Source organism: Orcinus orca, chromosome 7, assembly GCF_937001465.1.
Source record: "Orcinus orca chromosome 7, mOrcOrc1.1, whole genome shotgun sequence".
Lineage (NCBI taxonomy): Eukaryota > Metazoa > Chordata > Mammalia > Artiodactyla > Delphinidae > Orcinus > Orcinus orca.
Genome location: NC_064565.1, coordinates 119,475,501 through 119,489,962, shown reverse-complemented (window position 1 = coordinate 119,489,962; position 14,462 = coordinate 119,475,501). Strand labels below are relative to the sequence as shown.

At 52.0% G+C, this 14,462-nt stretch overlaps 1 protein-coding gene across 1 annotated transcript; it reads left to right on the top strand.

Annotated features, from left to right (window-relative positions):
- Positions 1-233: 233 nt before the first annotated feature.
- LOC101271143 (olfactory receptor 6B2) lies at positions 234-13,948 on the top strand. The gene is given in 4 exon segments (XM_033423998.2): positions 234-13,092; positions 13,095-13,121; positions 13,124-13,255; positions 13,258-13,948. Coding segments are annotated over 4 exon segments (828 nt in total). The 5' UTR covers positions 234-12,662; the 3' UTR covers positions 13,497-13,948.
- Positions 13,949-14,462: the final 514 nt, after the last annotated feature.

Genomic DNA, 14,462 nt, shown 5'->3' with positions numbered 1-14,462 from the left:
AAGCTTATTTATTTATTTTGCGGTACGCGGGCCTCTCACGGTTGTGGCCTCTCCCGTTGCGGAGCACAGGCTCTGGACGCGCAGGCTCAGCGGCCATGGCTCACGGGCCCAGCCGCTCCGCGGCACGTGGGATCTTCCCGGACTGGGGCACGAACCCGTGTCCCCTGCATCGGCAGGCGGACTCTCAACCACTGCGCCACCAGGGAAGCCCAAGCTTGTTTATTGTTCTAAGAGATATTTTATAGATTCTTTGAAATTTTCTGTATAAACAATCATGAAGTCTTCTTAACTGGCATTATCTACTAAAGTTAAACATGTGACCCAGCAATTTTAGTTTACTTGGTATATTTGCAATATAAATCAGTACTTACAACCATCAAAAGATATGCAAAAGATTGCTCATAGCAGCTTGAGTTATAATAGCTCCCAAGGTGAAACAACTCAAATGGCTATGAACAGTAGAGAGCATAAATAAGTTCTGTATATCTATGTGATAGGATACTAGGCAGCAGTGGGAGAGAATGAAGCCCTGCTACGTGCAACAGCGTGGATGACTTTCACGGGCACTGCGGTGAGACCAATAAGCCAGACAAAAGAGCGTACATTATGTGATTCCATTTTTATAATGTTCAAAAGCAGACAAAAGCAGTTTATGTTATTAGAGATCAGAAGAGTCGTCACCCTCGGAGCAAGGTATTCATTGGAAAGGAACACAAAAAAGCGGGCCTTCTTTGGTTCTGAAAGTGTTTTCAGTCTTGACATGGATGGTAGTTTCACGGGGATTTTCATGAGAATCACTGAGCTGCACACTTAGTATTTGTGCATTACGGATGGGGATGGAGGAGATTGGACGACCTCATACGGAGATAGTGATCTTGGAGGTCACCGAGGGAGGGCAAATGATTACAGAGAGATGAGGGACGAGAACAGCCCCCCAGAGGGCACTAGCCTGAGTGAGAGAGTCCCACCAAAGTGTCTGGGTAGGATGGCCAGGGTCGTTTGGAAAGAACAAGTATTGCCAAAATAACATCAGACACTGAAGGGCAAGCTGAGGCTGACATGTACGACGCTGATACCCGTGATTAACAGAAGCTGGCTCATGTTTCCAGCAAAGACGGAAGGGCCAGACCAGACTGAAATTCTTGGGAGAAGCCACTCTTGACATCCCACAGGCAACTGAAAATAAACTGCAGTCCTTCCTATCCCTGGAACTTAGGAGAAACACCATGCATGGTTGGGTTGTCTGGAGGACGCAAATGCCACATTTGCGCATACGGCTAGCTCCAGTCCACACCCTAAAGAAGGCCATGTTCGAATGGGGGACTAAACAACAGCAGGTTATATCTGAGTCGCAAAAAGCAGTAGCTCTACCATGCCCTTGGCCCTGATGATCCCCACTCAGTTATGACTCTGGAAGAATCTGTGAGTCACACTTTGCAGACCGGAGCTCATGGCTAAAGCCCGTGAGTGCCGCCCAGTGGCAAACACTGGGATTTTGGACCAGGACGGCTCCAGACCCAGCGGTGATGGTACACACCGTCTGAGAGCCAGTCACCAGTTGCTGTTGGGCATTGAGTGCGAGTGTCCCTGAGACTGAGGACGTAAAATGGTCCTGAAGCTGGAGATACCCATAATGTCTTGGGCGATGTCAGAGAAACACTGCGATACGGAGGGAGTTCCATGATGACCCGGAAATGGACACTCGGGAACACGCTGCCTGGGGGTGGGAGGACCGGTTCCTTGTATTCACGCGCTGGGAGCCTCTTCGCCTATGGCTGGCTTTAGGGCCATATGCAGAGTGGCCAGGTACTGCTGCCGCGCGGACAACTTCCTATGACCATCGCTTGATTGACCAACCGTAAGAGTCTTGGTTCAGGGAGGGAAGCATCCTGTCCCGGCACTCCAGGAGGCTGTAAATGGGTCCTGATGGGAAGAGACACTCCGGATAAGGCTTTGCACACCTGACGGTAGGTGAAAATGCTGAAACACTGTAAAAAGACTGGAAATAAGATACTGTACCGATTTGGACCGCGGAGCTACATTTCTTCAAACCAGGGAACACGCCTTACAGCCCACGGTGTCCAACAGTGGGCAAAGAGACACCGTATCCGGTGGATACATCATGTAGCATTTCATCCTCAGAGTAGTGGTTTGATGGGGAGTTGGAACGGGTTGTCGAAACACTTGTTTAAAGGGTACGTAGCACTGGCTCCCTCTCAGCATGAGGGAGGCCAGGAGAGGGTCCCTACTCAGTAGCCCCCTCCTTTGCTGGGGGAGGGGGAGGGGAGATGCAGTTCTCAACTTTCCTTTTCCTGTGCAGTGGTCCTGGGACCAGGGCTGCCACTGCAGGTACTGGAAGCAGGGAAGGCCCCTCAGCAAGAACCTATAAGGGTGCTTTAAACCTTTAGGCCAGAATTTCCGAGGGAGATGGGGTGAATTGTGCCCCATTGTCTCTGGAAGCATTGGAGCAGGCGGGGAATGCAGTGGTGTGGTCGCTGGTTGAGGAGGCCCATGGACTCTGCCCTTGGGTGCCCCCCCATGTTGGGGGAGCTGGCTGAGGGGGAGGCCCTTGCTGACTGGCATTGCTGCCAGGATTCTGGAGTAGCACAGGGGCTGAAACTAATGTCCCTTGCAAAGGTGGAAAAGTTTGGACTAAAATCGATGACAAATGGAGAGAAAGAAAGATAATACCTGAGGGCAAAGGAATGCATAAATGTCATCTGCAAGGAGGGAAGTCCAGATAGCCTCCCAAATTGGACACGGGAGACCCCCTGTGACTTTGAGAGAACAAACATTTCTTGGACAGTGCCAACGTAAAAGAAAACGTGAACGAGCAAGACTGATAAGGGAGAAGGCATCTCTCCATTAATAAGGAGTAACTTCCCTCTATCAGCACCATGGACCAACTTAGGTCACACGTCTACCTGAAGCTGAACTCTCTCTGAGGCAACACTGTGAGCTGGTTTTCTGAATTCTGGGTTCTTGTGCATCTGTTGAGGGCAAATGGGTGTAACAACCACGCTTAGTAAACAGGCTTAGACTAGTTAATACTCTCCCAGGAGTTAGGAACAGGTGGTCTTGCCCCAAGTCCCATGGACTCAGTAGGGAAGGGATGGGCCCCCAGACAGACTGGTGCCCAGGACTTCTGTTCATCAGAAGAAATTAGTGAGAGGATGAAGAATGGAGAATATACCAATATACAGAGTGGAGAATATACTTGTAATACAAATAAATTACCAAAAACACCTGAAGTTATGAACACAGAATTCAAATCAATGAAAGAAATACAGTGAGTTCAATTAAAAACAAGTAAAAGACTTAAGTCTTTCACCAGGGGGTAAGAGGATGGGGGGAAGGAGGGGAGGGATGAACTGGGAGACTGGCAGTGACACATACACACTACTATATATAAAATAGGTGGCTGATAAGGACCTACTGTGTAGCACAGGGAGCTCTTCTCAGTGCTCTGTCATGACCCATATGGGAGAAGAAGCTAAAATGTGTGGCTACATGTATATGTGTAACGGATTCACTTTGCTGTGCACCTGAAACTATCACAACATTGTAAAGCAACTATATTCCAATAAAAATTAAAAAAAAACAAGTAAAAGACTTAAGTAGGGGCTTCCCTGGTGGCGCAGTGGTTGAGAGTCTGCCTGCCAATGCAGGGGACACGGGTTCGAGCCCTGGTCTGGGAGGATCCCACATGCCGCGGAGCAACTAAGCCTGTGTGCCACAGCTACTGAGCCTGCACTCTAGAGCCCGCAAGCCACAACTACTGAGCCCATGTGCCACAACTACTGAAGCCTGCGTACCTAGAGCCCATGCTCTGCAACAAGAGAAGCCACTGCAATGAGAAGCCCGCGCACCACACAGAAGAGTGGCCCCTGCTCACCGCAACTACAGAAAGCCCGTGTGCAGCAATGAAGACTTGATGCAGCCAAAAATAAAATAAAATAATAGATAAATAAATTTAAAAAAAAGACTTAAGTAGTTGTTTCTGAAGAAAGAGAGCCAGCTGGACGCTAAGTGTATGAGCAGGGGCCCAACTTTACCTGCAGCTATAGGGAAATGCACGCTGATGTAAGAAGACATCATCCAAGTGGACAAGAACATAAAAATGTGAGCTCGATCCACACTCTTCGTTAGTTGGTTAGCTTCTATTGCGTGGACGTAGTACAATTTGCTTATTAAAGGACATCTGAGTTATTTCCAGCTTTTAACGGTTATGAAAAGAGCTGCTGTAAACATTCGTGCATAGGTTTTTGTGCAAATATACTTAGCTTTATAAGAAACTGCTGAGCTGTTTCCCAGGGTGGCGGTACGACCAGAGTTGCAGCGGCACCAGCAGTGTCCGGGAGTTCCAGTCTCCCTGCATCCTGGCCAGCGGTGAGGTTGTGGCTAATGGAGGTGCACACTTTCTCCTGTGCTTTTGGCCGTCCTTTTATCCTCTTTGATGAAGCGTCTGTCCGCCCATTTTGTAATCGGCCGTCCTTTTTTCATTCCATTGGCTTTCCCGAGAGCAGGAAAGTCACTGGCAAGTTGGGGTATTTCTTTACAAGCATGACAACCTCCCTCTGCATGCTCCTCCCCATGTCCAAGCTCGGTGATTCTCCATCAAGGGCAGCCCCAGACTCGCTGGGCAAGCACAGGTCTCTAGGTCACTCCTGTTCTCCAGCCAACACAAAACCATCTTCTGGAAACGTTTGCAAGACGGGCCTGTTTAGGCTGAGACTAACACAATGGTGTGTGTGTGTTGATTACATAGATGGGGGAAAGGTTCTTATGCCAGAAACTCAAATTTCCCTGCCCCTTTGTGAGTAATAACATCCATGAACCCTGAGGTAGGGCAGGGTCCCCACCGAGTCCATCGCCCCGGACCACGCCGCGGTCATGGCACATGCAGCACCCCTGCCCCCAAGCCGGAGTCATACCCCTCCCCAGCTCCAAAGGAAGGGGTAGCGTAGGTCTTGGTAAGGACAGTGCTGTGTGGCTGGAGACTGAGTGGATTGGCGAGGAAGCGCGGTCAGGGGCCAGGACACCTGGACAGGGCACAGGGAGTGTCAGCAGCGAAGCCCAGCGGGGCTGTGCCCCCAGCAGACGTCACGAGCAGGACCGGAGGCCCGGGACGGGAGGGGAGATTCCGCGCTAGTTGGTGATGTGGGCAGTTACATCTCCGTGGAGGGGTGAGTGGACCCTGGAGCCCCGCATCTGTGCGCGATGGGGAAATGGCCAACAGCCGTTCTTCCGGCGCCGCCTTTGAACAGGCAGATGTCAGAGCCAGGCCGGCTGCTTCAGGACAGGCCAGGCCACGCTGGGGGCGGCCCGCTCCGGGCCCAGTGGGCAGAGAGGAGAGACGCCCGGCCTGCGGTGGGCTCGGGGAGGCCAGGGACACCCGCGGCTCTCCAGGTAGGTTTCCGTGGGGTCCTGCCCCTCGGTGAAGTGGCCGGTCTGGCTGCCTCTGGACCTCGTCCCTCGGAGGGAAGTGTTTGGGGCGGGGCCGGGGTTGAGAGGTCCCTGATCTCACAAGGTGGGGGCTTCCTCCCCGCGTGCTTCACCCCACTGCACCCCGCATCTCCAGCATCCTCCCCCCTGAGCTCTGAAGTTCTCCACCGAGGGGCACCCTTGCCACCGCCCACTTCGTCCTCCCCCCAGGAGACTCCTCCCACTCTAGGAACATGCGGGAACCCCTGCCGAAGGTCTGCTTGTCCCTGCCCGCCACCCCAAGCTACTTACAGGATGCTCTCCATCTCTCTCCCCAACACATGCCTGCCTGCCCGGGCCCCCTCCCGTTCCCTCCTGTCCTCACAAGGAGTCTGCTGAAACGGGACATGGAGGGACGTTTCCAGACAGGAACACTCTTTGTGTCTATTCGCCGTTTGCTGCAAAGCCAGAGCGGGTGTTGGTGGGAGAGGGGGGCGCAGGCTGGTGCTGTCTCCACTTTGCTCACGTCCCTTGTCGGGGTGCCCTGAGTCTCAGTGCAAGGGACCCCCGATTTGGGGGAGAGCTACCCCCACCGCCACCCCTCCAGCCCCGCATCCTCTCCTCCGGCCCCCGCCTCCTCCCCTCCGGCCCCGCATCCTCCCCTCCTGCCCTGCATCCTCCCCTCCGGCCCCCACATCCTCCCCTCCTGCCCTGCCTCCTCCCCTCTGGCCCCCGCATCCTCCCCTCTGCTCACCCGGCTCCGGCCCCCTTCCACTGTCTCCCTCAATCCCACTGTGTCTGGCCCTCATGTAAACTTCCACTGATCCCCTCTCTGATGAGGCTGGAAATGACCACACATTTCCCTCATAACTGGGAACTTTGAGAGCAACAAGAAATGCAGAGGAACCTAAGAGTCACTTCCTTGAAACACTCTGCTCCGGCCCAGCAGACTAAGGGCTGCTGCGCATCTCAGCGTGAAAGCCAGTGGCTTCCCCATGGCCCACGAGGTTCTGCTGACGTCCCCCCTTCCTTGGTGACAGAGCCCCCAACCACTGCTCTGTGTCACTCTGCTCCAGCCAGGCTGTGTCCTTGCTGCCCTCCACGCACCCAGAGGTGCCCCGGTGTCCCCCCCTCCCCCTGTAGCCCCCTGGCCAATCCTCACCCCGTAGGGACTTTGCCCCTGGGTCGGTGTCGCCTTCTCACTGACACTTGCTCCCCACGGCCCTAACCCGGACCCGCCTTCCGGTCTCACTCTCCACCTCCGTACATCCTAAGCAGCTTATCTGCGTGTTATGAGTGGTGTTTACTGTCCTGTCTGCTTCCCTGCCCTCCCTAGAACTTACATTTCATGGAGGCAGAAGTTTCCGACTGTTTTCTCTCCCCATCGACCCCAAGTACCTTGAAACCATCACTTCCCAATAGTGGGCGCTCAGTATCAGATGGATGGATAAGTAGGGGCCCCTCCCCTGCTTCCTCCGTGAGGTCTGAACATTGCGACCCTACTCACTGGGTCTCTACATGGTGGTCCCTCAGATCCAACACGTCCCAAAACAAGGTCTTCCTCCTCCTTTCTCTCACAAGTGTGCACCTCCCTTCTGCACCCAAATCCTGAGCTCTCCCTTTGGGGGCATCTCATAGCAGCGCTGGGAGCCCTCGGGAGGAGATCACAGCTGAGACCTGACGGACGCCCAAGTTCCGCTGGTGACGGGGCGGCAGGGCTACCTGAGGTCAGCAAGGGGCTCTCAGGGACTGAACGTGATTCCTCGGGCAGGACGGGGACAGACAGGAGCGAGGGGGCAGCAGAGGGCTTTGCTCAGGAGAGCGGCGTTTGGACGGATGCGGCTGGGAGAGGGATCTGCGTGCAGTTCTCTGCCCCGCGCAGGGTGGACCAGATGGAGTCAGGGACTGTGGAGGAGGACCAGTCAGAGTTTTGGTTACGATCATTCCGGTGCGGTGATGGAGCCCGAATTCGCGGTGGCTGGAGGAAGCCCACGAGGGTGGCGGCAAGGGAGCCTGCTGGAGAGACGTGAGGCTGTGGGAGGGGTGGGACCGGCCTTGTCTTAGCCACGGGGGTAAGGAGAGCCGAAGCTTGGTGTCCGCCCGGGCAGCGGGGTAGATGGTGGTGCCCTGGTCCGAGATGAACACGAGGAGGGCGTGGACTCCAGGGCCCGTGGAGGCCTCCTTTCATCGGCTGGACGCACGGGTGGGATCTGCAGACAGACAGGGCGGTGCGGGCGTCATCTGGTGGAGACTGGAGGTGGGTGGCTTTGCTGAGTGTGGACAGTGAGAGCAGAAGGCTGGGGCCACAGCACCAAATGCGGAGGCGAGGCGAGTGGAGACGGAACGAAACATCCCCCAGAAATTAGGGAAGGGCTGGTTACTGGCATCTGGGGGGCCACCGGTCCGCGGCGCGTGGGGACAGAAGCCAGGTGGCTGCGGGCCGAGGGGGCAGGAACCCAGACCATGGCTGCCCGTGAGCATTGATGGACGAGAGGGGTCCAGGCGTGACAGAGATGCCAAGTCGGGGGGACGTCTGGGGACTCAGCGGAGACAGGGGCAAACAGGAGAGCCCGGAGGAGAGAGGGCGGGAAGCATGTGCCCAAGGAGACTGGTTGCGGGGCGTGAGCAGAGCTGCAGGGGTGGCTCGGCTCTGAGGCAGGAGCCCCGCACCCCACAGCTGGAGTCAGACCACAAAGGAGCTGCAGGTGCTGCCCGCTGAGAGGGCCATTCTCGCCCTGCCCAAGGGTCCAGCCCTTCCGGGTGCACGGGGACATGGAAGCTGCCCCAGCCCTTCCAACTGTTCAGGAGAAGCAAGAAATCTGTGCTTCTGTGTGGAATGTGCTGATTTTCCAAAACGATGATCAAAGTGAGGGTGTAGGGCTTCCCTGGTGGCGTAGTGGTTGAGAGTCCGCCTGCCGATGCAGGGGACGCGGGTTCGTGCCCTGGTCCGGGAAGATCCCACATGCCGCGGAGCGGCTGGGCCTGTGAGCCACGGCCCCTGGGCCTGCGCGTCCGGAGCCTGTGCTCTGCAACGGGAGAGGCCACAGCGGTGAGAGGCCCGCGTACTGTAAAAAAAAAAAAAAAAAAAGTGAGGGGTGTAAAGAGTTTTCTGTTATAAAACGTGTAGGATAAAAAGGGTCGTAATAACTCAATGGTGTCTGGGAGGGACCTGCAGCGTTGCTCAGGCTTCATTTAAATTCTCCCTCTGCCCCGCCATGAAACCTGCCCCCCAGGTATTCTTAAAATGTTGCTCATCTAAATCTTTCACTTATTCTCTAACAACCAAAGCCCAAAGGAAACCGAGGAGCAGGCAGGCCCCTGGCGAGTGGATTATGCCTCCACGCTTGCCGGCCATGCTCTCTGCTCCACTGGTGTCCGTGGACAAGGAGGCTGGGACTGCTGGGCTGCAAGTACTGATGCTTTATCCAGCGGAAGTTTGCTTTCTGATGTAACATAGAGAGAAAAGAGTCATTTCGTTTTTTAACAAATATTTAACCTACGACCTTGGCATCACTTATTAAGCAATCCACCCTTTCCTCACTAATTATATCCCATGAGCTCTGAGTTAGGACTTTCTACACTGTTTCCACACTGGCCCATTGACTAAATGGCAGTACTCGTTATTTTTAACATTTATTTTATTAAACTATTAGTTGCATTTTATTGTATTTTCTTATCTCCAAAATAGCCAGTCCACTTCATTAATCCTCTCCTTTCTTTTTCATGAATTTTATTTGCTATTCCCGTCTGTTCATACTTGCAGATGATTTTAAGAATTATTTCATTCTGTTCTTTTAAATTAATTTATTTGTTTTTATTTTTGGCTGTGTTGGGTCTTCTTGCTGTGCACGGCTTTCTCTAGTTGCGGTGAGCGGGAGCTACTCTGTTGTGGTACGCGGGCTTCTCATTGCGGTGGCTTCTCTTGTTGCAGAGCGCGGGCTCCAGGCGCACGGGCTCAGTAGTTGTGGCACGCGGGCTCAGTAGTTGTAGCTTGCTGGCTCTAGAGCGCAGGCTCAGTAGTTGTGGTGCACGGGCTTAGTTGCTCTGTGGCATGTGGGATCTTCCCGGACCAGGGCTCGAACCCGTGTCCCCTGCACTGGCAGGCGGATTCTTATCCACTGTGCCACCAGAGAAGCCCTTCATTCTGTTTTAAGAAAAATAAAATTTGGTGAGATTTCAACTATAATCAAATTAAATTTTAAAATCCATTTGGAAATATTGATAGCTTTACAATATATTTTTCTCATCAAGGAACGTCTTTGTTATTAATTGCTGGATATAGGAAGACAGTTATAATATCGGTTTTGAAATCCCTTAATTATAATAAGGTTCTGGATTTTCTAAGTTAAAAGCCATGTTATTGGATAGGGAGGCTGGGAGGGATACGCAAGAGGGAGGGGATATCGGGATATATGTATATGTATAGCTGATTCCCTTCATTATACAGGAGAAACTAACACACCATTGTAAAGCAGTTATACTCCAATAAAGATGTTAAAAAAATAAAATAAATAAAAGCCATGTTATCTGGAAATAATGAGAATTTTGTCTACTTTCTCCTTTTTGTAGTAGGTAGCAGAGGGCAGTGTTGTTGTGTAGTGGTGGTTAAGAAGAAGACTCATCTTCATCTGATCTCAGTGGGACGGGAGTGATGCTGGTGTCAACCACAGGGATGTTACAGGCTGTTGGTTAAGAGATTATTATTATTTTTTTACCTGATGTCATGATTTATCAGAAGCCATTGCTAAAAGAATCTACAACAAATGGTACTGAGATTTTTTTGGTTTTAAATTTTTATTGGAGTATAGTTGATTTACAAGGTTGTGTTAGTTTCAGGTGTACAGCAAAGTGATTCAGATAAATATATATATACTGTGTATATACATATATCTATTCTTTTTCAGATTCTTTTCCATTATAGGTCATTACAAGATATTGAGTAGAGTTCCCTGTGCTGTACAGTAAGTCCTTGTTGTTTGCCTATTTTATATATAGTAGTGTGTACCTGTTAATCCCAAACTCCTAATTTATCCCCCCCCTTTCCCCATTTGTAACCATAAGTTTGTTTTCTGTGTTGAGTCAGAGATTATTTATATATGAAAATAAACCCCTTATTTGGGGATGACAAATGTATAACAAGTTTGGAATGGTTTTTAATCTAAGCCTTTCCACAGCAGCTGGGCTCTCGTGTGACCATTTTCGTCACTTTGCCAGCCTGGCAGCCTCCCTGCACTCCGAGCGGCGGCACGCTGGCTTGTCTGCAGCATGTGCCCTCCTCATGTGCTGCTGGGTGCTACTTGCTGGCTTTTTATCTGACTTTTGTAACTATAGTAAAAAAAAAAAAAAAAGAAAATTGGCATAGAGTTCTCCTTTTGTGCAAAGGAATTTGCCACTTTGTGAAATGAATTGGGAAGAAATTCCCATGCCCTGTGACAGTTTACAAAACATGAGGGAGCTCTGCTCCTGGTATAAAGGGAAGATTCGTGCTGCTGAAGCATCTGAGGCCACTGGCTTTCTCTGAAGCAACCCGAACAATTCTTGTGTTTATATTGTCGTGATGTTGAGGTTTCTGTCTTCACTTGCCAGTGTTCTCGGAAAGTGGTGACTTTGAGGCTCTAACACTGACCATTGCATGACCGACTGCCTTTAGGAATCGCCTAGGCTCTTGGTGTGTCATTTTCCTCATCTGTAAAATGAAGCTATAAAAAGAACCACTGGGCTTCCCTGGTGGCGCAGTTGTTGGGAGTCCGCCTGCCGATGCAGCGGACTCGGGTTCGTGCCCCGGTCCGGGGGGATCTCACGTGCTGCGGAGCGGCTGGGCCCGTGAGCCATGGCCGCTGAGCCTGCGTGTCCGGAGCCTGTGCTCCGCAAGGGGAGAGGCCACAGCAGTGAGAGGCCCGCGTACCGCAAAAAAAAAAGAACCGCTGCGTAAATCTTTGCCTTTTCTTCTGGCCAATACTGTTTATTTTGTGAACTTTCATTTTATAGCCTGTTAGAATAGTGTCAGGGGGCAACCAGAAACTCTAACTGTCCATCTTAACAATTCCAAATTTCTAGCCCACACCCATATGGGTTCACTTTTTTCTCTTGTTGACATCCCTCGGGAAGAGCCGCAGCCCTGGTGTTTGAGGACCCGGTGTGCACTGGTGCTGCCACGACCTTGGGTAAGGCGTTGAACTGTCCACTGTGAGCCTCAGATTTTCATCTGAAGAATGTGAGCCTTGTTCTCCCAGGGCCGTGGTGAGGATTACAGGGGGGGTTTATGTGGACACACCTGACACTTGATAAGGGCTGGGTGCGCCTTTATGGCATTGAGGCTGGCTCTGGGGGACCCACCTGCAGGATGGAGAGAGCGTGCCGGCCACCGGACTGCTCTGGAAACACTGCATGTAGGAGCCCTGTTTTCATGCCCCCTTCACTCCCCCATCACCCCGTCACGTGCTGGACAGGTGGCCTCTCCCTCAGCGACAGGTCCCTCGAGAATGTTCTGGACTCCTCCCCTCTGCCGCCCAGCCACCCTCTGCCTTCTGTTTTCTCTCCTCCAGAATCGTGTTGACACCTCCCCTTGCTGTACTCCCTCCAGATCTTTTTGATGTTATGGGGTTTTATCTTTTTCTTCCTTTACCGTATTTTAAGGGGGCCTTGACATGGTGCAAAGACAGACACGTGACCACTCTCCCCTCTTGGCCTGGGAGGCTGCTTCTGCTCCTGCAGACCCCCAGCCCTGTGGAGGGACCACATGGGTCTGGGGTCTGGTTAAGCTGGCTGCCACACACCCCAGCATCCCATGAGCCCTCCTGGTGTCCCTTCCTCTTGTACAATCGTCTCTGAAACCAGGTGAAAGGCCAAGCACCTACTAGTGTAGATGACCCCGTGGCGAAGGGCTGTGCATCCCTATTGTTGTTAGATTCCTTGGGAAAGTCTCGGTTAGAAGAGCAATTAGACGGTTTCAAGATTGCCTGCGGGAGAAAAAGGGCAGCGTGTTCTGGAGGCCCACGGTCACCAGGAGACCTAGAGCTGCCATGTTCAGTGGTAAAAGCTTAACTTGGAGACACTTTCTGCTCCCCTGCTGCTCCAGGAGCCAGCTGTCCCCTCCTTGGGCCAAAATTCACCCCCAGGCTGAGCTGTGCTTTCTTCCCCAGCTGTCCTCGGCCCTCATCTGGCACGAAGCTGGTTTGCAGCCCTGGGCTCCCCACACGGAAGGATGAGGGGAGAACGTGACCGAGGTCGGCGCCTTCATGCTGGTGGGCTTCCTCACGGCCCCGGCTGCCTCCCTCTTCGTGCTGGTGGAGAACCTGGCCGTCATCCTCACCATCTGGGGCAGCTCCTCCCTCCACAGGCCCATGCACTACTTTCCGGGCATCCTGTCGTCCCTGGAGATCTGGTACGTGTCTGACACCATCCCTAAGATGCTGGACGGCTTCCTCATGCAGCGGGGATGCACCTCCTTCGTTGGCTGCATGACTCAGCTCTACGTCTTCAGCTTCCTGGTGTGCACCGGGCGTGTGCTCCTGGCCTCCATGGCCTGCGATGGCTACCAAGCCATCATGACCATGGGGCTGTGCGTCCAGCTGGTGGCCTTCGCCTTCGTGAGTGGCTTCACCATCCCTGTGATCAAGGTCTCCTCTACCTCCAGCACCATGTTCTGTGGCTCCAATGTCCTGAAGCACATCTCTGTGACATCTCCCCCATCCTCAAGCTGCCTGCACGGACTTCTCGACCACCGAGCTGGTCGGCTTCGTCCTGACCTTCAGCATCCTGGTGTTCCCGCTCGTGGCCACCATGCTTTCCTATGGACACATCACCCCGGCCGTCCCCCGCGTCCCCTCAGCCACGGCCGTCGGCGAGCCTTCTCCACCCGCGCCTCCTACACGGTCACCACCTTCTACATGGCCTTGATATTCATGTACGTCTGGCCCCAGGCCATGGATTCCCGGAGCTCCAACAAGCTCATCTCTGCTGTTTACACTGTCCTCACCCCAGTCATCAACCCCTTGATCTACTGTCTGAGGAACAAAGAATTCAAGGATGCTCTGAAAAAGGCTCTGGACTTAGGTCAACTTTCACAGTAGCACAGTTAAATGTCCTATAGTCTAATCTGTGGTGATAATAAAAACACCACCTTATAGGACACTTTACTTTCTTTAATAGTGACAATTTATGTAATTAATTAGTTTATTTTTGGCTGTGCCACGCAGCTTGCAGGATGTTCGTTCCCCCACCAGGAATCGAACCCGCACCCTCAGCAGTGAAAGTGCAGAGTCCTAACCACTGGACCACTAGGGAATTCCCACTTTAGGTTTTTTAAAGTAAATTTTTAAATGAAATTTAGCAAACCTACAGAGCTGTGAATAAATAATAAGTCTTCATCCGGATTTGGTTTCACAAAAGAACCACACTTATGTCACCAGCACCCGGATCAAGAGTCAGAAGCTACCCTCACGGCCCGTCCCCAAGATTTCCACTATCCAGACTTCTAACACCAGGTACTACTTTTTGACGTTTTTATGAATAAAACCATGAAGGATGATTTTACATTTGACTTCTTGCATTCATTGTGATGTTTGAGTGAATCCTCAATGTTTCTGCATGTAGCAATAATACATGCACCTAATGTGTAATGTCCCACAGTACAAATACATCACAACACATTTATGCATTTTACTGTTGGGGATAGAATTATGGGTACTGCCTATTACGGATGGTGCCGCTATAAATAACTGATTTGTGTCTTTTCATGAATGTACGTGCAGTTTTGTGAGCTGTGTGCTAGGCCAGACCTACGTACATAAAGGCTACGCCTACAATTCCTGCAACAAAAGATTCACGTATGATCAGGCTTCATAGACACAGCAAGACTGTTTCCCCAAGTGGGTGCATGAGAATTCCAGTAGCTGCATATCCTTACCGACACTTGGCACGCTAAGCATTCTCTATTTGCCTTTCTTCTGCGGTTGCAGAAGAAGTTCTCTCTGCAACCTTAACTCGCATTTCCAATGACCAAGGCTGCTGGGCACTTTTGTAAGTTTAGTGGTTTA